This window comes from Dicentrarchus labrax, unplaced genomic scaffold (assembly GCF_905237075.1).
Source record: "Dicentrarchus labrax unplaced genomic scaffold, dlabrax2021, whole genome shotgun sequence".
Taxonomy (NCBI): Eukaryota; Metazoa; Chordata; class Actinopteri; family Moronidae; genus Dicentrarchus; species Dicentrarchus labrax.
The window spans coordinates 5970379-5990420 of NW_026136709.1; the positions used below are offsets into that span (position 1 = coordinate 5970379).

Sequence of the window (20042 nt, forward strand, 5' to 3'; positions counted from 1 at the left end):
GCCGCTCGGAGGGAAGTTCAGGTGTTGGGGTAAGCTTTGTGTGTGTGTGTGCATTCTGATCAGGCAAAGTCATATTGTGTTAATTGACCTGCTGACATTTTTACCACTCATAATCATCCTGCACATTTTCTTTCTCTCACCTTACGCACAAACAGACAAACACACAGCGTCTGCCAGCCACAACCCATGCGTAAGCAGACAAATACACACAATCTCACATGCTCATATACATACACACGCTCACATTTGGCTAATGCTTAATCATCCTAGCCCACACGCTCACACACAGCAATGCAGGGGTGGGGACGAGGGGGAGCGGGGTGGGGGGTGCAACGCTGTGGTTTTTCAGTAGAAGAGCTACAGTGGGTGGCTCAGGCTGTGACCTAGATACAGTATGGCACACTGCATTCCTAATGGGCCATTTTGATCACTGCCACTCTCTGTATCCTCAGCTAGGCTGCCGCCTCAAATACAAAAAGTCAGCATTCAGCAAACACAGCATCCAAAGTCTGCTCAGCTCTTTTAATGATGCCAACTGCAATTGTGAATGTGGAAGTGCAGGAAATAAAAAGGCAACCTGAGTTTTAGAATAGCTGTACAAAATACCACTGATGTACAAAATTCATCAGAGGGTTTTAGTGATAATAGGTTTGGTGATGTATTAACAGTTGCTTTCACGTCGTACAACCTAAGCCCATTAGGAGGTGTACTGTAGGTGAGAGGAAATAGTTTAAGATTATTGTCACGATACAAGATTACCTCATAAATTCATTTTGTTTGTCAGGCCTCTTTTCTTGTCTTTTCTGTTTTGATTATCTTGCCTTCACGCAATTATTTCCCAACTAATTTACATGCTGATGAGTCTGGAGACAGATGTGTTTTGCGACACCCAAATGCTGATGATTTCCGAGATGCTCATCCAAAGGACAGGCGAGGGGAGAAGTGAGGCAGGTTTTCTGTCTCGTAAACGTCAGACTTTGAAATACAGGCATGGACACACACCGGCCCAAGCGTTGTATTTGAGTCCATCGGAGAGGGGAGACAGCGGAATCGCTGATCCGTGATATACATCCCTCCCAGCATTCAGAGGGAGACGGGAGAGGTCTTTCTGTCAATGCCACGATGAATCTCCAGGGCAGCTGGGAAGGAGGAGGGAAGAGGGATACGGGTGGATATATGGAAAGAAAGGGGGAGGGAGTGACAGTAATTGTGAGTAAAGTGAGGATGAGCGAGAGTAGGAACCCCATGGAATCTCAGGGATAGTGACTGTACATCACAAGCAGGGTTAAATAAATAACCCTGAACACTCCTCTTCTGTCTACTGGCCTTCTACAGGCCTTCTACAGTTGGATCAAAGCAAAATACATTAGAATACTACAAGAATAGAAAGTATGTTAAATTAAATATGCTGCATGTAGCATGTTTCAAGTCAAGAAATAATTCATAACAAAGATAAAACTTTATGGCACAGGAAGAAGGTGGGTTTTTGAAAAAGATCAATAACTGTGTGTGCTATGGTAAAGCAAAACAGAAAACAAATATCCTCCTTGTGTCAGGCAGCAGTGGGTTTTATGGCTGGTATTGGTTCCACTTGTACCACTGATTAGATTGAGATTCAGGAAATCTTCAGATTATAGTCAACGACAACGTCTTTAATGTCCATTCACAAGATTTTGAAAATCCTCGTATGACAACTGCGTTATGGTCGAGGTTTGGGGGTAGTCATGGTTATGGCAAATATGGTTAAAGTAGGGCAACTCAAACACTTGGTTATGGTTAACAAAGGATTGTGGTTATGGTTAATAAAAAGGCAAACACTAATTTCAGGTCTGTGTTGGGACACCTGTATGAAAGTCTATTGTATAACACATGTCAGTAACTCTCTCTGTCCTGCCCTGTGTTCTTGTTGCTTTTTTGTAACTTAGGAAGCTTTTTTAACACCTTCTGATGAAAAATAGCCTTTTGCACTGCCCCTTCTCAACCACCCTGACCTCCACACCCGAACGTTGGCATTGGACATAAATCAGAAGGTGCAGAAATGGCTATGTATACTGGGCTGGATATACAGTTGTTGATACACAGCCGGACTTAATATGGATCTGCAGCTGCAAATATCAACTAGTCTTTATCTGCTGTTGTGGACAGTTCAGTCCATCATCACACACTCCTCCTCTCTCCCTCAGCCTTGCATTCACTCACACATCTTGGTATGGCAGTGAGAGCCCAATTAAGATTCCTTCACGACAAACATAGGGAGCAGTGAAATCCCGATCTGGCCATGAAAAGAATCTCCATTTCTCCGGCATCCTCACCAAAGACAGAAAAAAAAGATCAGAGTAGGAGAGAGAGAGTGGGAGGTGGGGGGTGGAAAAGCAGGAGTAAGAAAATAGACAATTTCACTTTACATGCCGAACACATGTCGAGACGCCGGCAGAACAAGAGGAATACGGTTCCTAGCTTTAATTGGTTGCCTTTGATGGAAATCAGAAGTGTAATTCAACATCGATTGATATTACCTTTGTAATTCAAAAGCAATTTTCCCAGCCTTTTTGTCTTCCTTGCCTTTGTGATTGTTTCTCTCCCACTACCTATCCTCTCATTCACATGTTAAGGTGTGCGCACACATCAGCAGGTGGGAAAGGATGGGAAAGGTCATTTCAGCCAAAGGCCTCTATTTCATTACATGCTAAGCCTGGTGGATGGGTGAGCAGACTAGCAATGAGTCCTACTGTAGCAGGCAGCCCACTTCATTTGCATAGCACATAGGAGGAAATAAATAGGTTCTCCCATGTGCATTTCTCACCTCTGTCTCTGTAATATCGAGCATGCTTTGCATTTCTAATTCAACTTAAACTTTTTTCCCTTCCAAAACATACATTTAATATGGTTTATTATGGGGGGCATTAGTGATTCATTTGCACTATTTAGAAAAACAAAATGGGATTGTGCTGTTCTCAGATCCAGTACGTGTTCTTAATGTTTTCTCATTATTTTCAAATCCGCCAGTCCTCTGAGAGTCGACTCGCATCGGAACAGCCTTTCTCTGATTGATCAAAGCGATCCGGGCCAAAGCAAAAAAATAACATCAAAGTGGAATCAAAGTGTCTCAAAGTGTGAAAAACAAATATCAAACAGAGAGGGAGGAAGTTGAGAAACGTCAGGCAGTTTCTGTTTGGAACATCAAGGTTGATGAGAGGAGAGATGCAGGGAGGGAAAGAGGGAGAGTGAAGTAAGGAGGACAGCTGAAGTGTAAAGTGTAAAAGGGAGAACATGAGAAGAGAAGAGAAGAGAAGAGAAGAGAAGAGAAGAGAAGAGAAGAAGGGAGTCTTGGGTTTCCATTGGAGGGTCTGGGTGTGATTCCACTGGGGTTGGATCATTAGTAGTCACAGGCCTGGTAGAGTATGGAGGGGTGCACTGCTACACTTAATTTGAGCTCTTTAATAACACACTTTATGAATTCAGTCATGTTTGCAGCCCTCTGCCTGAGACGCAGCGTGAGAGACATCGGTGGATCTCATTTCAGGCCGACAAGATTTCAGATTCAATTAACTCCATCGTGCAACACCACCTCTCCTCACACACACACACACATCAGCCTCCCCACCTCTCCGCATGCTTCAAGGTCCATCTCCGAGCACTGCATGATCATTCTAAACCTAATTACTTCAGGGCTGTCTGATGGAGGCCCAGTGCTGCCCAATCACATTTGCATCGAGTGGCCAAAAGCAGAGGAAGTGCGGCTGGACAGCTACACCCCCCGCCCCTTCCCCCGCTGCCCCCTATGTCTGAAACGGCCATCTCTCATTCTTGCATAGTTGCTAAAGACGCAGAGCATCCTCTCCTCCCCCTCCCATCACTCAGTCTCTCCCTACGTCGAAATGCTTCACCCCGCCAGAAATTTACAGTGACATCCAATTTTTTGACACCAGACATAAAGCTGCGCTTGCCTTAACCTGGCGTACAGAAGAGTTTTGTTGTTTTACCGTTTTCATCTCCCATCACTGCACTCTGTGACAGTGGCGCTAATCTTCTCAGTGGGGGACTTTGTTGTTTGTTGTTTGGCCCCCGCTGGGCATCTTTGGTACATGATTGGCAAGGGAGTAATGGGATGTCACACTCAGAGGACATTTTTGTGAGGGAGTGTGGAGTGCACCCTGCAAAAATGACCCCTTTAAAGTCCTGGGATCTTTGAAGACGCAGTAGGAGGGGGGTTCTGCTAGAAAGATGTTTTTCCCAAAAAGTTGAAAAAGCTGACCCCCTCTCTGTGTAGCGCCCCCGGTGACATGATATTTCTTTTAGCTATGCAGGCATTTGAAGGTGATATTGAGGTATGACTTTGCACTTGGCAAAGCTGCCAAAAGCTGCCAAAGTCCACTATTGAGTTCCCTCTGAAATATTCATTGATGACTGGGGAAATCTGTGGCTCACCCTGCTTTAGTCTCCTCCACAGGGAGGTCAAAGGTCAGGGTCAGCTGACAGGAAGTCACTTCGTTGCTCGTGGGCACTTCAAGGGAGTGAATTCTTGCCCACTTGACGACTAAAAAAGCAACAATCCCTAATCACTGACCACCCTGCTGAGCTGATGTTTATTCACCATCCACAGTCCCTGATGTGTTACATTATTTTTTCCATGTAATTATCTTTTGCTGCATTACTCATATTCATCATTTCACTCCAGCTGCCAGTTATTCTCACATACAAGCTCCAGCTTGATGCTGTGCCCTGTGCTTGCCTTTACTACCTCAGAACAGACATTATGATGAGTGAGGCAGAGCAAAAGAAGAACAATTATCATTTTCTCTCAGATTACATTCAGCAGATGTCAGGGCCCACATGTGGAGGCGGCTAATTGCTGTCTCCAAATCAACTGTGGCATAATACTACAAGCATCTGTGAGAGTGAGTGTGTGTGTATGTGTGTGTGTGTGTGTGTGTGTGTGTGTGTGTTGTGCTGGGGAAGGTGTAGGGGACAAGGGGTGTGTTATAAGTTGTTGTGTTGATCCATCAGGCACGCTCTCAGCCCTGTGTGTGTGTATAAAAATCCAGGCTAATGCATGTACCATGTTGGCGTACTAATGATCAAACTGGCTTACCCGCCATCAGCTGTTCACACCCACACAAGCAGAAAGAATCCTTTAGTATGAAGACACGGAGCAGCGCTGGTACACGCTAACTACCTACTCCCATGCAGCACATAAGGCAATCATGCTTTCGTGGCATGGTATCCATATTCTAGGCATAGTCACGCATGCATGCAAACGCACACGCTCGTGCTAACCCCCCACACACCGGTGCTTCCAGCGAGCTTCCAGCGTGCTTCCACACTGCCTAAGAATAATAAAGATTGAAGGATAGAAAGCATCCCTCCACTCCAGCTTTCACTGGTTCCCTTTCCACTCCACACCCCCTTCTCCTGCATCTCTCCATGTAGCCTTGAGTGGGGCTGCATCTGAAGGGAGAAGGCAGACAAGGTCCCTGGGGTGATGGAGGGTGGGAGGGGGAGAGGGGAGAAGGGGGAGATGCACGGCTGTCACACTGAGCTCCAGTGTCGGCTGATGGCTCGGCGTGAGGCATGCCACTTATCAGATTGGTGGGGAGGGTGGGAGTAGGGGGGTAGGGGTAAGTGTGTGTGTGGGTGGGTGAGGAAGCACCAGGGAGAAAGGGTGAGGGTGATGCCAGAGGCCATTAACACAGTCTTTTCATCTACACATATACATGCAAACAGTCATTACACATGCACGTCCATGCAAATTCACATGCACCTTGAAACCACACACACACACACACACACACACACACACACACACACACACACACACACACACACACACACACACACACACAAAATGTACAAAATCGCCAGAGATCCTCAACCCTCCCTCCAGGCAGACAGTAGCACGATGCCGTGACTGCCGCTGTGAAAAGCTCCCTTCTTTTCTCATTCCCCCCTCTCCCTTTCCTTTTCATCCTCCTTTCCCACTCTCCCATGGTGCCCCAGTTCACTCCAGTGCACACGCTCCCTCTCTCCTTCCACCCCCCCCGCACCTCTGAAGCCCCCATTCCCTGTCCCAACCCAGTCTTCCATTTTTGCAGCCTTCACTTGCTCGTCTCTTTCATGCTACTGTACTTTTCCTACAGTGTGATGCATTTTTCCTCGCTCTTGTTAAAAACACATTTATACACACACACACACACACACAAAATTGTTTAGAAATATGAATGCACACATGCACCTAACAACAATATACAGATGGATGTGCATATATATGTCTTAACAAATGCATATGCTGACACACTGCAAAAATCTGAGTCTTATTAACCCATTAAAATATGAATTTTTACTTTGTTACAACAATTGAACACTCTCTCCTATAATAAATGACTCAGGATGGGTATTTTCTTGCGTGCGCATACATAAAATACGGTCAACACATCAAGAGATGGAGATGGGGATAGAGGTCAGTCAGTTACAGAGCAGATAAACAACACCTCATTAGGCATGTTGAACTGCGTCTTGCAGGCCAGGGCCCAGACATCATTGTCTGCAAGCATGCTAACAGAGCCCTGGGCAAAGCTTCCAACATCTAAACAAACCTGATAGGATCAGAAAGTAATGATCACATGTTATCCACTAGAAATGACATGAATAATCACATACAATGGTTTGGGGGATAATGCGCCGACCTGCACTCCCATATATCCCACTGGATGCAGACATGGACACAGTGATACATGCATGCAACAGACATCCTTGAAATAACAATGATGTGAAGATGCCTAGGGCTGGTTTTTCATCCTATGCATGCATGCACATTGCTATTCATTCTTTAGATTATAAGCTATTCATTACTGGATGGTACAGGACTCTATACCAGGCAGTCTGCCATCCTATAGGCAGTACAGTAAGACGCCAGAGAGGCAGGGGAGCCGCGGCCCTGCACTGCAGTTTCTTTGCTTTGGGCTTTAGGCAGTCAATTTTCTTTCCATCACACGCTCACACACTTTCAGTCATTCTTGCACTCACAGTATTTATCTCACAGTCTCTCTCACTATCCTCCCTCTCTCTCCCTGTATTAGGCCATCCTCCTTTCCCCTGGCTCTGATGTTAATGCACTCCCAATCAGGCTGTCCATTAAGCAGACGTGCACTACACGTTCATCAGGCCGTCCAAAGGCCTGCATGCAAATGAGCTCAAATTGCAGTGCGCTGCAAACTCCTTGAAATCTCCTTAGAGGGAGAACGTGAGTGTAAGACATGCATGTGTGAGAAATGCAGGAAAAAGTGAGTGCCTGCACGTCCGTTTTATGCTAATGTGAATAACAGAGGCAAACATTACAAAGGATTAACCCGATCAGGATGGCTTTTTGATGTTTTGATGCAATGGTGAGACACACATGAAACTTGCTCAAGTAAATTCTATCTGTGATTTGTAAGCCTGAGAGTGCTGAGTTACTGTCAGCCAAACCCTTTGTCATGCACAGGAAAACTTTTATATTCTGAAATCGCTGTCAAAACTTTGCTAGAATCGCTAAAAGTGAGACACACAACAGATCTTTTGCTTTGTTTCCCTCTCCTCCCTTTTGACTGCTAGGCATTTCACATCACTCCATTTTGTTCTTTCCAAAAAAAGTTTGTTATTGTATCCAGTGGGACGCATTCATTCTCACCTCAGTTCCTTGCCATCTCTAACTTTATAAACCTGTTAGGTGGATTGTGAGAGAACAGGGAGAGGATAGAAAGGGACAGTGTTGACTTGTGGGTGTGAGACCTGTCACAGTTTTAAGTAGACAATTGTTTGAGGTGTCAGGGAGTAGGGAGTAGCAAAAAAAAGAAAGACACAGCTTGAGAGTCAGAGAGAGGTCCAGGAGGCTGCCTCTTTGCATTCAGGAGGCACAGGGCCTGGTGTTAAATGCGTGGTGGAGGGGGGGAGTGTCAGTGAGGCCCACCGCGTGCCAACTCTTAAGTGGCAGTGGCACTCAAAGATAATGAAGAACGATGATGAGGCCGAGGAGGGCATGCCGAGGGCCCACGTGCACAGCTAAAAATCACCCAGCAGTCACCTATTGGGCTGAGCACACAGCCACTCAAAAAAGGTTTGCCAATGGCGCTGATTGCATGTCATAGGGTGTCAAACCTGTGGCTCAAATTTCCACTTTCATTTACTAATCCAGCACACTTCTCTGTGTGTACTCCCGTGAACATGTGTGTGTACTCCACATATGTGCTCATGCCTGTTGTGTGACAGAATGTGAGCCAGTGCGAGTCATTATGCATTTACACCACAGGATGCAAAGACAGTTGAGAAAAAAAGAAAAAATCACACAAGAGTGAAAATAATGGGAGATAAGCGAGCTCCCTGCATTCCTCAATTGTGACCTCGAAACACACTTGTCGTCTTTATTGTTCATTACCGAGCCGTGTGCCGCGATACGCTAACTAATCCCATTAAACTAATCCACATGAAAACAACTTACGGCACGATAACGGCCTGCACCGCCTCCACCGTTAATTTATGCCATATTCAAATGTGCATGGAATTGAAATAATTAATGTGACTCCCCCACTAATTTTCCTTGTGGCAGAGATACTGAATGGATACCCGCAGGATGTTTATTTTCATCCACAGTTTCTTTGCACATTTCTCCTCCTATTGTCTCCTATGTACACTGTTTGTGGTCCATAGTCACCATACTCAGGCTAAAATACTTCTGTTTTTGCCCAATAGTCCTCAGAGGCAGTGGGATTATTTTCCAGGCTGTAAGACAAATCTAACAACTATAAAATGTGCTAGCAGAGGTGTCTGGTTTCGAATTTGCCTCCAACTTCCTGGGGTATATGAGGTGATAACACAACCTTGAAGACCTACAGCAGGAGAGAGTATTGCTAAATTAAATCACTGACACACCTTTTGCTTGTGAACATTTTTAAAATGAATGAATATCTAAAGGATGTTGATAGCAGAATCATGCCACCTTTTATGGTCTCCCAAGGTAGTCTGCCTCTAAACTCTGAAACAACCACTGAGAATTCCAGCCACGGGCAGCAATTCCAACCTGCAGTCGATTTTATCATCTCCAAAGGTCTTTCATCCCCAGAACAAAATCACGGCTCCCACATTAGCACCCGTATGGGCCCCGAACATTGTCTGCTGGTTAACAAATGCGGAGCTTGTTTGGATAGGGGGAGCGTGCACATGAGATTATGAATAAAACATGTTGCCCTTATTAAAAATAATCTGGCTCAAAAGTGCCAGAGGCCCTTGAGGTCGATAAACCCCCCCTCCATCCACTCCCTCCACCTCATAGGGTTCAAGGAGAGGGGTCCCTGATTAGCACTGGCAACATCCAGAGAATGCATTTGAATTCTGTATGATTCAGTGGTGAGTGTGTTGAGTGGAATTAAATAAAGCAGATAGTGATTGGTGCTTGGGGCAACACAGGGTTGTTTAGGATTTGGAGCTGAGCTCTGTCTCATTCCTACCTGAACATATCGCCCAGGCCCTTCAGCACGCCTTTCTTGGCTTTGTTCTTGTCCTTGTCTTTCTCCCTCTCTTTATCCCTGTCAGGTTTCTTCTTTTCCTTTCCCCCAACCTTGTCCCGATCTTTCTGTCTGTCATCTTTGGAGATGGAGCCGTTCAGCCCAGGGCCCACAATGAGGTCGCCACTGGTGGACATTGACTCCCGACCAGATCTGGAACTTCCCTCTGTGTCCTCGTCCACTGGTGTGAAGAGATAAAGGGGAAAGAGAGGGTGTTAAATAGAGATATTGAGAAGGAAAAAGAAGAGCACACTTGCGCAAACACAGGGAAAGAAGGAAAAATAAAATGTAAGCCAATAAAAGGCAGACTAAAACTTTAACTTCCACTTGACTCCCTGCAGATCAAGGAAGCCGCAATTGAAATCAGCACATGACAACAACACTTTTTTTTATCAGTTACAAAGCCTCACTTCTTTCTTTTAGTAACATCAGCTGAACCATTAAAAGAAAGGCTGTGTCCCACAAGGTATGGCAACTTTGAACAAAACACACTGAATTCATCTGCCTCATTAGAGCAGAATATATTTACATTGTACACCCTTTGAGAATAGTATTCTGTTGAACACATTTTCACTTAGCTGAAAGCCTGAAGTTATTTCAAATGTGTACATTTCACACAGCTCAAGAGAACCGTCTTTTTTTTTCTTGTTCTTTTCTACTTCTTTTCATGTAAAAACGATGTGACCAAAGGTGGAAGCTGTAATGATAGTCATATGAATCTGGTTCTTAATTTATGTCTGAACTCATTTCAACTCAGACATCAAATTGAAACCAAACTCCTTAGGTGATGTAGGGTTGATTAAACTCAAAGTTTCCATCACATCTAATCAGAACTGATGTGCAAAATGTAATTAATCTGTCAGTAATTATACATTTAAATAATCTTGAAAAAGGCTCCCAGGGATCTTAATTGCAAATGTGCTACTCTTCGCAATCGGCATCGCTCCTGTCTATGCTGTATCTCTGGCTCTGAGGCGTGAGGTAGATGTCCTTCAGATTACAACTTATTACAGTCTTGCGTGTTGTCGTCTAAGTTCTGCCTTTGATGGAGGAGAGAAAAGCGCTTATCGTGAGGAGAGAAGAGGGAGGGGAGACCATGATGGATTCATGGCATAAGGGATGAGACAGACAACGCAAGGGTGGGGCGGCTGGATTCACATTTCAAGGAACAGTGGGGTTTGTTTTCTCTTGTGATCTGTGGAGCTATCAGCTATTTCTTTCAGCTGCCATCTCAGAGGAAATTACTGAAATGGAATCTCTACATGAGGCACTGTATGGCAGGAATAGAGAGCGAACCGGCAGCTTAAACCTGCTCAATTACGCAATTCATTGCTGCACGCAGCCCCCTCCCTTCCTTTTCTCCACCTCTACAAATTTGGGAGCAGGTTCTGGATGGGTATCAGTTTTATCACTCAATCTGCTACCTGCTTATCATCCACTTAAGAGCAACCGCAGCAAATAGCAGCTGTGAGCTGTATCTGGCTATTCAAATGACTGAGATTAGCAAGAGTGCTAATGTCGCTACTGCTTAATGATGCCAAGCTGCAGATAACATAGTAAACATTGTAATCCAGAGCCTCCCAGAGGGCAGCGGCCATGTGTGCTTGTATGTGTGCTCGCATGGAAGCATGTACATGTGTAGGCCTTCGTCCGAGGCCAGGTTCTTGCATATTTTCCTTGAGTAAAAAGGAAGGCCGAACACAAGGAGTCATTTTTTGTAATTCAATGCCATTTTTGTCATCCACTTAATTTGAGTCTTTTAAATAAAGCGAAACAGAAAAACAAGCTATCTCCTATCAGAAAAAACAGACAAAAGCCTATAACACCAGACATCAAAAGGTGAGGCCATCCATGGCAATTTAATGGAACCGAAAAGAAAAAGACTTGACTGACAATCTCCAATGACAGCAGAAGCATTGACGAAAGTGTCAGGAGACTCAAAGATAATTTGCAGAGACAACCACAGGAAACATTTTGTCACTTTAGTGAAACTCTAACATTAAACTTTCCTGCTTTAATAATCAAGGACATTTAAACTGGCCTGTCAGTGAAGGTTATGACAGACAAGTAAAATTGCCAGTCTTACTCCAACACATAAAAGAAGGGGTTTTTGCACAGCAGAGCATATTTTTCTTTTTCTCTTTTATTTCCTCAAACGATTTAACACAAAGTAGCACAAGGGGAAGTGCATTTTGCCCAGCAGGATATCTTGTGGGGACACATTTTCTTTGGGTGATGCCACATTCTTATTTTATGTAAATAAAAGTCTGGGAGCAGAGGAAGGCAGCGGCTTATCTGTCAACTTTGACTATTAACCTCAGTGACGAGCACAGACTGGCTGCTTTTATCTAAATTGAAAAACAGAGTTATTTGAATATCATGGGGGAGAATGCAATATACCGCGGCAGGGGAAATCGCTTGCTTTCCCCATTTTTCTTTGCCGAGATAAGACTGTATTTAGTGGCTTGCCGACAGAGCTTATGAGAACAAAGCGTTTCAGGCAAATAATTCCCTCTTTTTCAAATGTCTCCCAGGTCTTTAATGGTGAATGGAAATTTATATCTGGTGATTACTCTTGTGGTGTTGCAGGGTTATTACCTGTCGAAAAACGTAAGACGGTTGTCTCTCTATATCCAATGCATGTCTCTTTGTCATCAAACTCCAAGCATGGATGGATATATTCACTCAAAGGGAAGGTGGTATGTCTTTCCTTTCTATGGTTGTCTTCATAGTTTTTGAAGAATAAAAGTCAAGTAATTGTGGTTTCACTGCCAGTCAGGTACGCAGTAAGACAAATGTGCGGAAAACTGGCAAAGTTATATGTTGTTATGTGCCAAAGCTGGCACAGAGTAGTATTTCATTCATAATCATAGTAAATGCATTACAAATACATATGACGAGTAAAATGTAATACAATAGGACCCTGACGTATGTGGGTAAACAGTAGAAATCTTCCTCGCATGCACTCTGTTGAAAAACATGGTAATGCACTTTAAGAGTTTGTAAGCTCCTGGGAAACATGTTGCCACAGTCTCTAACAATTCCACTCAACATGAACTGTGTGAATATTAATGAATGTGTAACCTAGACGCTTATTGCAGATGTGCTTTGTATCAAGTGGGGGATCCCTAACCTAGTTTACTTGGGGGTGAATCCTGCCATTCTGAAAATGCTCTGGGGTACTGAGTTGGCCTATATTACACTGACTGGATTCTCTGTAATAAACTTCTAATGTCTTCTATGGTACCTTATATAATGGCATACTTTTGGGCACATGATTCTGTATTAATACTCTGAATAAACAGTCTTGAAAAACAAAAACTCAGTATCTGAACACTTACAAGTCTCCATGCTGTTCTCTTCTTCTGCCGCTGTGACACCAGGTTTCTCGTACGATTTGTCAATTGCAGCTCGGAAGCTCTCATTGCAGCCGCGGCCCCTGACGATCCGTGAGCGTGGCCTGTTAACGTTGATCTCACCATTTATTGTTGCCTCGGCAACAGCCGTCTGGAGGCTTTCAAGGGAGCTGGACTTTTTCAGGCCCAGGGAGGGTCCGACCTCTTGTTCTGCAGAACCTATGGAAAGAGGAAATAGTGTCACTGAGGCCAACGGACTAATGGCGTGTGACTCTAACTCCCCCACAAAGGCCAACCCAAACTTATCATCACAGAGCTCATTGCGTGTGAATGAATCATTCACGTTTTGCTAGTTTCATATGGGATGATGTTATGCGCCGTGCTTGGCAGGCAAAGAGAAGGTGTGAGTCTGGCAATTAACGTGAAAAACAAATGATGCCATTGCCTGGCCAATGAAGTGTGTGAAATGAGAACAGAGTATTATATCTTCACTGAGACATTTTCCTTTTGGGAATTATAATTCAACCTTTGTCCTTGTGTCTGCAGAGTTAAATTATGTGGCTGAAACATAATGCATATAAATGGGTCACTATCAAATACAACAGTGTACCACAGTACCAGCATGATTATGGTGTTATACTCAAATATAATACATTTCCCAAATGTTTAGATTAGACTGCAAACGTAAAACTATTTCCATAGGTGGTCCTCGCTCCGCTTTCTCTTTTACCCGGCTCCTCTTAAACAGGCTGGTTAAAACAGAGAGGAGGGAGAAAAATGGAAGGCATATAGACATAACAAATTCCATTGATTTCCAACACCATTCTCTTGTATCCACAAGCCCATCTTCCACAAACAACACCTCACAGCTGTAATCTTTTGCTGTATTTCTAAGGCCTTCACATGTTAGATAGCAAGTAATAGCGCATCATCAAGGCAGAACCATTGAAAAACAAACTTACTCTGTTATCAGTGTTATGTTAATTAGCCCAGTGGGCAAAAAAACACAAAAACATTTGTCGACAGGCCACTTGCAGAACAGAAGTAGTACATGGAACCTTTCCAAAGCACATTGCAGTATGAACATGGCAATATGGTTTATAGACATAAATGCCTCTATGACACAATACTAGTGCCACCCACATTATTTACTTCACTGATAAATGCTGCACAAAGCAACCATTATGCAAAGTAAATGTAATTAACATGTAAATTGTCGCCATGATACAAATGAAGGGCTGTTATGACTTGAAACCTTTTTGCCAAGTAGCTTATTAGAGTATCATATATATCATACTTGTTAGACAAAGTATCTCCTTAAAAGGATATACATAGCACTGCTAGAGAGTCTAGTTGACTAGCTGTGTTGAAGTGAATTTTGAACAGTCAACCTCTTCAACACTGGAACCAGGGCCCGGACAGCTGTAATTCTTTTTTCAATGCTTGCCAGGGGTTTGTTTAGGGTATGTAAGTGGAGCGTGACTCAGGTATTGGTATTTCATTTTGTCAGGGAGCGTCCGTCTGTTCCCCGGAGCTCTTACCTTACCAGCCAGTTGGTAAACAAGCAGCCTGGTTGATTTTCTGTCCCCTTTATTCTGCCTCGATTCAGCGTGCAGCAAGCCGCTGTCAAACGTAACAAGATGGATTTCTGAATATGTGCAAGCGAAGCCTTGTTAGATGTAAACTTCTGCAGAGGAAACTATCAGTAATAATGAATAAACTGTTGATTCAATTACTTTAGTGGCTTCACTGACTCTCTGAGGGTAACGTGCATGTCGATGGAGCCTGGACAGAGCAGCATTGTGTCTTAACGACTCCCTGTAGACCATATAGACCCTCCACATGTAGTGAGTGTGTGCTGCAGTTTCCTCTGTGGCTTCATGTGGTGTTTATAAATGTCTCCTGCGGCTCTTCCTGTTGGTTTTCAATCGCAAATGTTGCTGTAAGGTCTAGCCTCTCCCACCACTGAAAAGAACACACACATGCAAACACTGGATGTATAGGTTTGCATATGTGTGCCCCATGCAGAGACTCCCCAAAAGGCACAATAATGGAAACCCATGACATTTACACGCACACTTCTATGCCAGCTACCATCAACAAGATCCTCGACATGTTTAAAGTGGCCTAAATGAGGCGTGAGCCACTGCTGCTGGGTGATCACAGTGGATCCTTAGATGGAAGGTTGCACAGCCAAACACAGATCGGGCAAAGAAAATAAACCCCCATTACTGAGAGAAAACAATTTGTGACCGCTGTATGGAGTACTCTTTCTGAAATACATTTGTTTCAGTGTACAAAAGATGGAGGCAGGAGGACAAGAAACACAGAGCAGTGTGAATACACAAAGGTTTCATAAGCAGGGTATGAGTGAGTTAAGAGCTTAAGAAAAAAGAGGGGTAACTGGCAGCACTGTGCAGAAATGCACATATGTTGCTACTGTTATCATAATTTCACCAGCGGCAGCTTGTCTCTTTTGTTGGCTGAACCCCTTTGCTCTTCTCTTCTTGATCCCTTAACCAAGCAAACCTGCAGCAGCTCACTAGTGATTAGCCAGCTATCTGAGTTCCACAGTTCAAACACACATCATCTAGACAGCTACTTGCAGAGGACAAAGGCAGGAAAGAGCTGATTGATTTCATTTTAAAGAAACTAAAAGTTTTCATGCTACTTTTAGGATCTTTAGGGTCACAAGGGCATCCCTCTTTCCGCTGCGTTTGCTACCAGTGCACCCTTGCTGAGAGTGTGAGTGCTTCTCCATCATCCATGGCTGCTATAGATCTGGTGTCAAAGAAGTCAGATAGGCTAAAAGGTCAGCTGTTAGCCACTGGTGTTGGATTTCCAGAGTGGTAAACGTACTGTTATGTCTTCAACAGACCATTTCCCTTCCTTTTCGTCAATGTTAATAAAAATGCCCAATCCCAAGAGAACCTGGACTCAATCCTGAAAGTGCTATTCAAAATAAATGAACACCAATCCTATAATGCTGCATCCCATTTAGTGGGAAGAGTTCATATGTGTACCTTCAGGCTACAGTGGACAGTAAAAGGAAACTTTACTGCGAGCTACAAATGTCTAAGGGGTCAAAAGCTCTATGGTTGCTGCAACGGAAGATTCATTTTACTGCTGAGAGGAGAGGTGGGCCATTTCTGATTACTGTGACAAATTTTGACGCCAGGAAAATGTGAACCACCTTCCAAGACCAAGAAAATGCAAGTAAAAATCATGTAATTAATTTGTTTAGAAGGAGTAATCTCATCATGTGAAGGACAGAAGAGGACAGTCTAAAAAGGAGGCGCAGATAAAGCGTAGCAGGAAAATGCAGTAATTTTTCATACTTTGTGGATAAAACTCAACCCAGAACAAATGCCATGTAAATTTGTTTTTTTTTAAGCTTGTGCCTAAAGCCTGCCAGCAGCAGACACGCAGATTCCAGGGTGCATGTTCGACACAATGGGATTGCAAGTTAGAGCCGCACAGGATGCAACAGTTCAAGGGAACACAAATGACATCTGCTGTACTCGGAAACAGGGAATAATCCTCCCGCTCGGTATTCCGCACCACAATCCCCTTCGCCATTGTTTCTAGTCAGCGTGGTGAATGACTGAGAGAAGCAGAGAGACAAAGAGAACGGGAGAGCGAGGCAAAGAGAGAGAGTGTTTGCCCGTAGACCCCGGCTGCCTAGAACCTGCCTTTGTTTTCTTCAGAAGCAGCCCCGGCTCTCCTGGGAGAGTTTGACGGACAGCTCTCTGTATGCCAGTCTATTATGTGATTCCTATCACACAACAGAAGCCTCAGTGCTTTGCTCCTCATCTCTCTCTTATTCAGAGGGATGAAAATACATATTCCCCCATTGCATACAGACATGAGTTTGTCACTCCCCACACGTCTGGAGGAGAAATGAAAATCATCAAAATGAAATATACAAAAAGACGGACAATCAAACCAAATAGGGGGAAAGGGCACCAGGAATTTTATCATGGCCATAGACAAAAATGGCCGACGTGCTGTGTTCCTTAGCCAGATTAAGGGCAAGGACAGTTAATTGGAGAAGATCCATTGCCATTAAACGTTAAAGGGGAGGTATGGCAAACTCCATGAATAAATCAGCAGTGGTTATTACAGGGACAGGAGCCAATAGTATAATTAGAGCAGCTAAAACTATGCTCCCCAGCCATTATTCACCACGGGCCCTTGCATGTAAAGATCTGTGTACAGACAGGGGCTCCATTACACATAATTTATTCAGAGAGCCAGGGCTTTAAGCAGGGCGGTAAAAGGGTAATTATGTTAAAAATAGCCTCCAAGGTGGTCGGGGGAAGGCCACATCCAGGTATCCCAGTGGAAGTGAGGTGTTCCCGGGTCGGCCAGGCTCCTATGTCTCTGCCAGTTGTGGACCATTAGCTCGACAGAGGACGTCCTCCGTATAGTGAACATGTGTCACAAAGGAATTATCATTACCCGGACAGGTTAATATCTCAATCAAGCATGCTGGATTAATATCCTGTGATTGTGTGGTTTTATCAACCCACTAAAATTATATTTTTATACCTGTTTGTCTCTCTCCAAGTCAGCCTACTCACTCAACTGGCAAAGCTATTAATATGCAGAGGCCTGCAACTCAAATGCCAAGCCTGGCAACCCACTGGATCAGTAACTGACTTGGCTAGAATAGAAACTCACAATTATAGTGAGCATGAAGTGCAGATCTCTCATTTACTACAGATGGCCAATCAGGCTCCACTAGTCTCTTAATGTTTGTTTTTAACGCTTTTCCTGCCTCTTGTTTGAGACATACAAAAGTTGTTATATTTTTGTATTTATGCAATGTCACATACCGGATGGTATGATAAACTACTTTTTTGTTTTTCAAATATCCCTTAACACACAACAGGCAAGAGGCATGTTAGTTTCAAATTAGCACTCTCAGAAATCACTCAAAAACATCCCCTTGTGACCCAGTCATCAGCTCATTCTGTGTTAATTTAATGGAGTGAATCCACTCTAACATGCTCGAACCAGAGCTCAAAACAGCCTGACTATGATGGATCAATTGCAGCGAGCTGAAGAGGCCAACTGGCAATGAATGTCTCTCTATTGCAAATGCCACTCCATTGCCTCGTTCTCTCCAGCCCTCCACAACTCCTGGAGTAATGAGTGTTTTCTTCAATCATTTGCACTGCAGAACGAGCACAATGGCACAGGTTCCCACATTAGTTGCCAAGTTTCCATTCAACACCATGCAACTCCCTCTCAGCAATATGAAAACCCTCTTTTGATCATGCTGCAATTACCTCAAACAACTCTCTCCTCCATATGCATCCAAAGGTGCCAAGATCACACAGCCAATAATGGTTGGTTATGAGCTGGTTGTTGAGAAAGTGTGGGACTGATTTTCCAATCTCTATTATTGACCCATGGACCCAGCTGAACAATCATAATGCTCTATTGTAATAATGGTGACAGTGTATTGAGCTGGCCCAGCCATGGCTGCTTACCTCCATTGGTTCTTGTGCTGCAGTTAATCTCATCTGCTACTGTTAAAGAGCATAAACAAGCATGAGTGGTTAGTGCCTTCTGTACCATGCTTTTGAGCGCATGCAAAGCAGAAAGAGACAGAATCAGACTGTGCAGGGCAGATACTGAGCAGTTTTAGAATAGTAATGTAAGTAGAACAGATATTACACTCCATGCAAGGACCTGTCAATCATGAGGCTTACAAGGCAAAGTGGCTGGAATGTGCTAATGTATTACTACTAGCCGTGGCACCTCACTTCTCTTTCTTCCCTTTGCTTCTGTCACTCAATCTCGTTCCCCATCTAAATGGGACTGAACCGTGGGGTGTCTGACCAGTTTAGCATATTTCAACAATGATGGGCTTCAAAGTCATGAAATCCATCTTCTGATGTGATTCAGGAGCACCTGGAACACGATTAAAAGGAGGGACAAAAATACCTAGTGACAGAATAAAATGGGAGTCTGTAGGGGATAGCATTGTCAAGCATGTTAACCGTTTAGTCAGGGTGGCTTTGAAAGCACAGAGCAGCTTTATTAATGTGTTAATGGAAAGGAGAGAGGTATGCGTACAACTAACTTCTGAAGACAAACTTCAGTGTCCAACAGTGTGCCAATGACAAGGCTTAAGGATAAATGCTGGCACAATGTTCTTTGGCTCATTTAATTTCCAACTCTATTATACATTACCCATAGGCAATTTTTCATTGTGCGGCTTTGATGTAATAATTTCATTAAAATAATCAACATATTGTACTGCAGTGTGCGCCTTTGAGATAAATGGAACTTTCGTGACATTAGATACGTACCAAATCACACAATATGTAGCTTTCATTTTTAACAGGGACTCTAGAGCTTGCGTTCCATGTATTGACTGAAACATTTCTCCTCTGGGAACTCATGTCAGTTACTAGAGTTATTACATGAGAGGAACAAGTTAGTTATTTCCCTGCACCATCTGAACACTGTGATAGTCTCACTGATGGATTATGATTTTGTATTGGTGATTTCTGTCAGCAGGATCTTTCACAAACTCAATTGGGCCCTGCAAGTAGTGGGAGGGAATGTGATTTTGAATTACGTCTAATAACACGCACACTGATCTTGAGAACTAAGAAATAATAGAGCAATAATAGAAATTTGTAAAACATCCATTACACTGGTTAAACCAAGAATGAGGCATCGTCTTATGAGTAGAAGGACTAGTCTCTTTTCTAGAACCAAATGAACTAATCAAATTTACAAATAAATGCTGATGCCACTGTGGAACAATTAAGAAGCTTTTGTGATTAAATTGATTGATAAAATGTGCATTTGCAATGATGAGAACACCATCAAGGAGCTATCTCAGCATCCTGTCCATTCTATTCACTTCCTGTCCTCAGTTATATCCAATTATATTTTTATTCGACACCAAGAACATAATGGAAAAGGTTTTTATGCTCGACTAATTGCTCAGTGGAACCTATCCAATGGCTAACTATTATATTTCTCCTAAGCAGCGCTCTTTGCTGAAAGTTTGTGTCGTCCGGGTTCACTTTGTACAAAAGTTTTGAAGGTAGGGCTACTATAGGGAAGGTGGACCTCACAGAGCTGAGTGCACTGGCCCGGACCTACACTAGTCTGTGGGAGAGTC

The 20042-nt window shown here is 43.6% G+C and overlaps 1 protein-coding gene across 5 annotated transcripts in view; it reads right to left on the bottom strand.

Annotated features, from left to right (window-relative positions):
- The window catches only part of LOC127369479 (partitioning defective 3 homolog), a 333391-nt gene that overhangs the window by 98772 nt on the left and 214577 nt on the right, over window positions 1-20042 (bottom strand). For 3 of the 5 annotated variants that reach the window (XM_051410908.1, XM_051410907.1, XM_051410906.1), the window contains exons 18-20: window positions 18391-18429; window positions 12878-13111; window positions 9480-9717 (exon numbers count right to left, since the gene is read on the bottom strand). In XM_051410908.1, the coding sequence (XP_051266868.1) occupies window positions 9480-9717; window positions 12878-13111; window positions 18391-18429 (511 nt within the window). The remainder of the gene's footprint in view (window positions 1-9479; window positions 9718-12877; window positions 13112-18390; window positions 18430-20042) is intronic. The other 2 variants (XM_051410911.1, XM_051410910.1) reach the window with 1 other exon arrangement.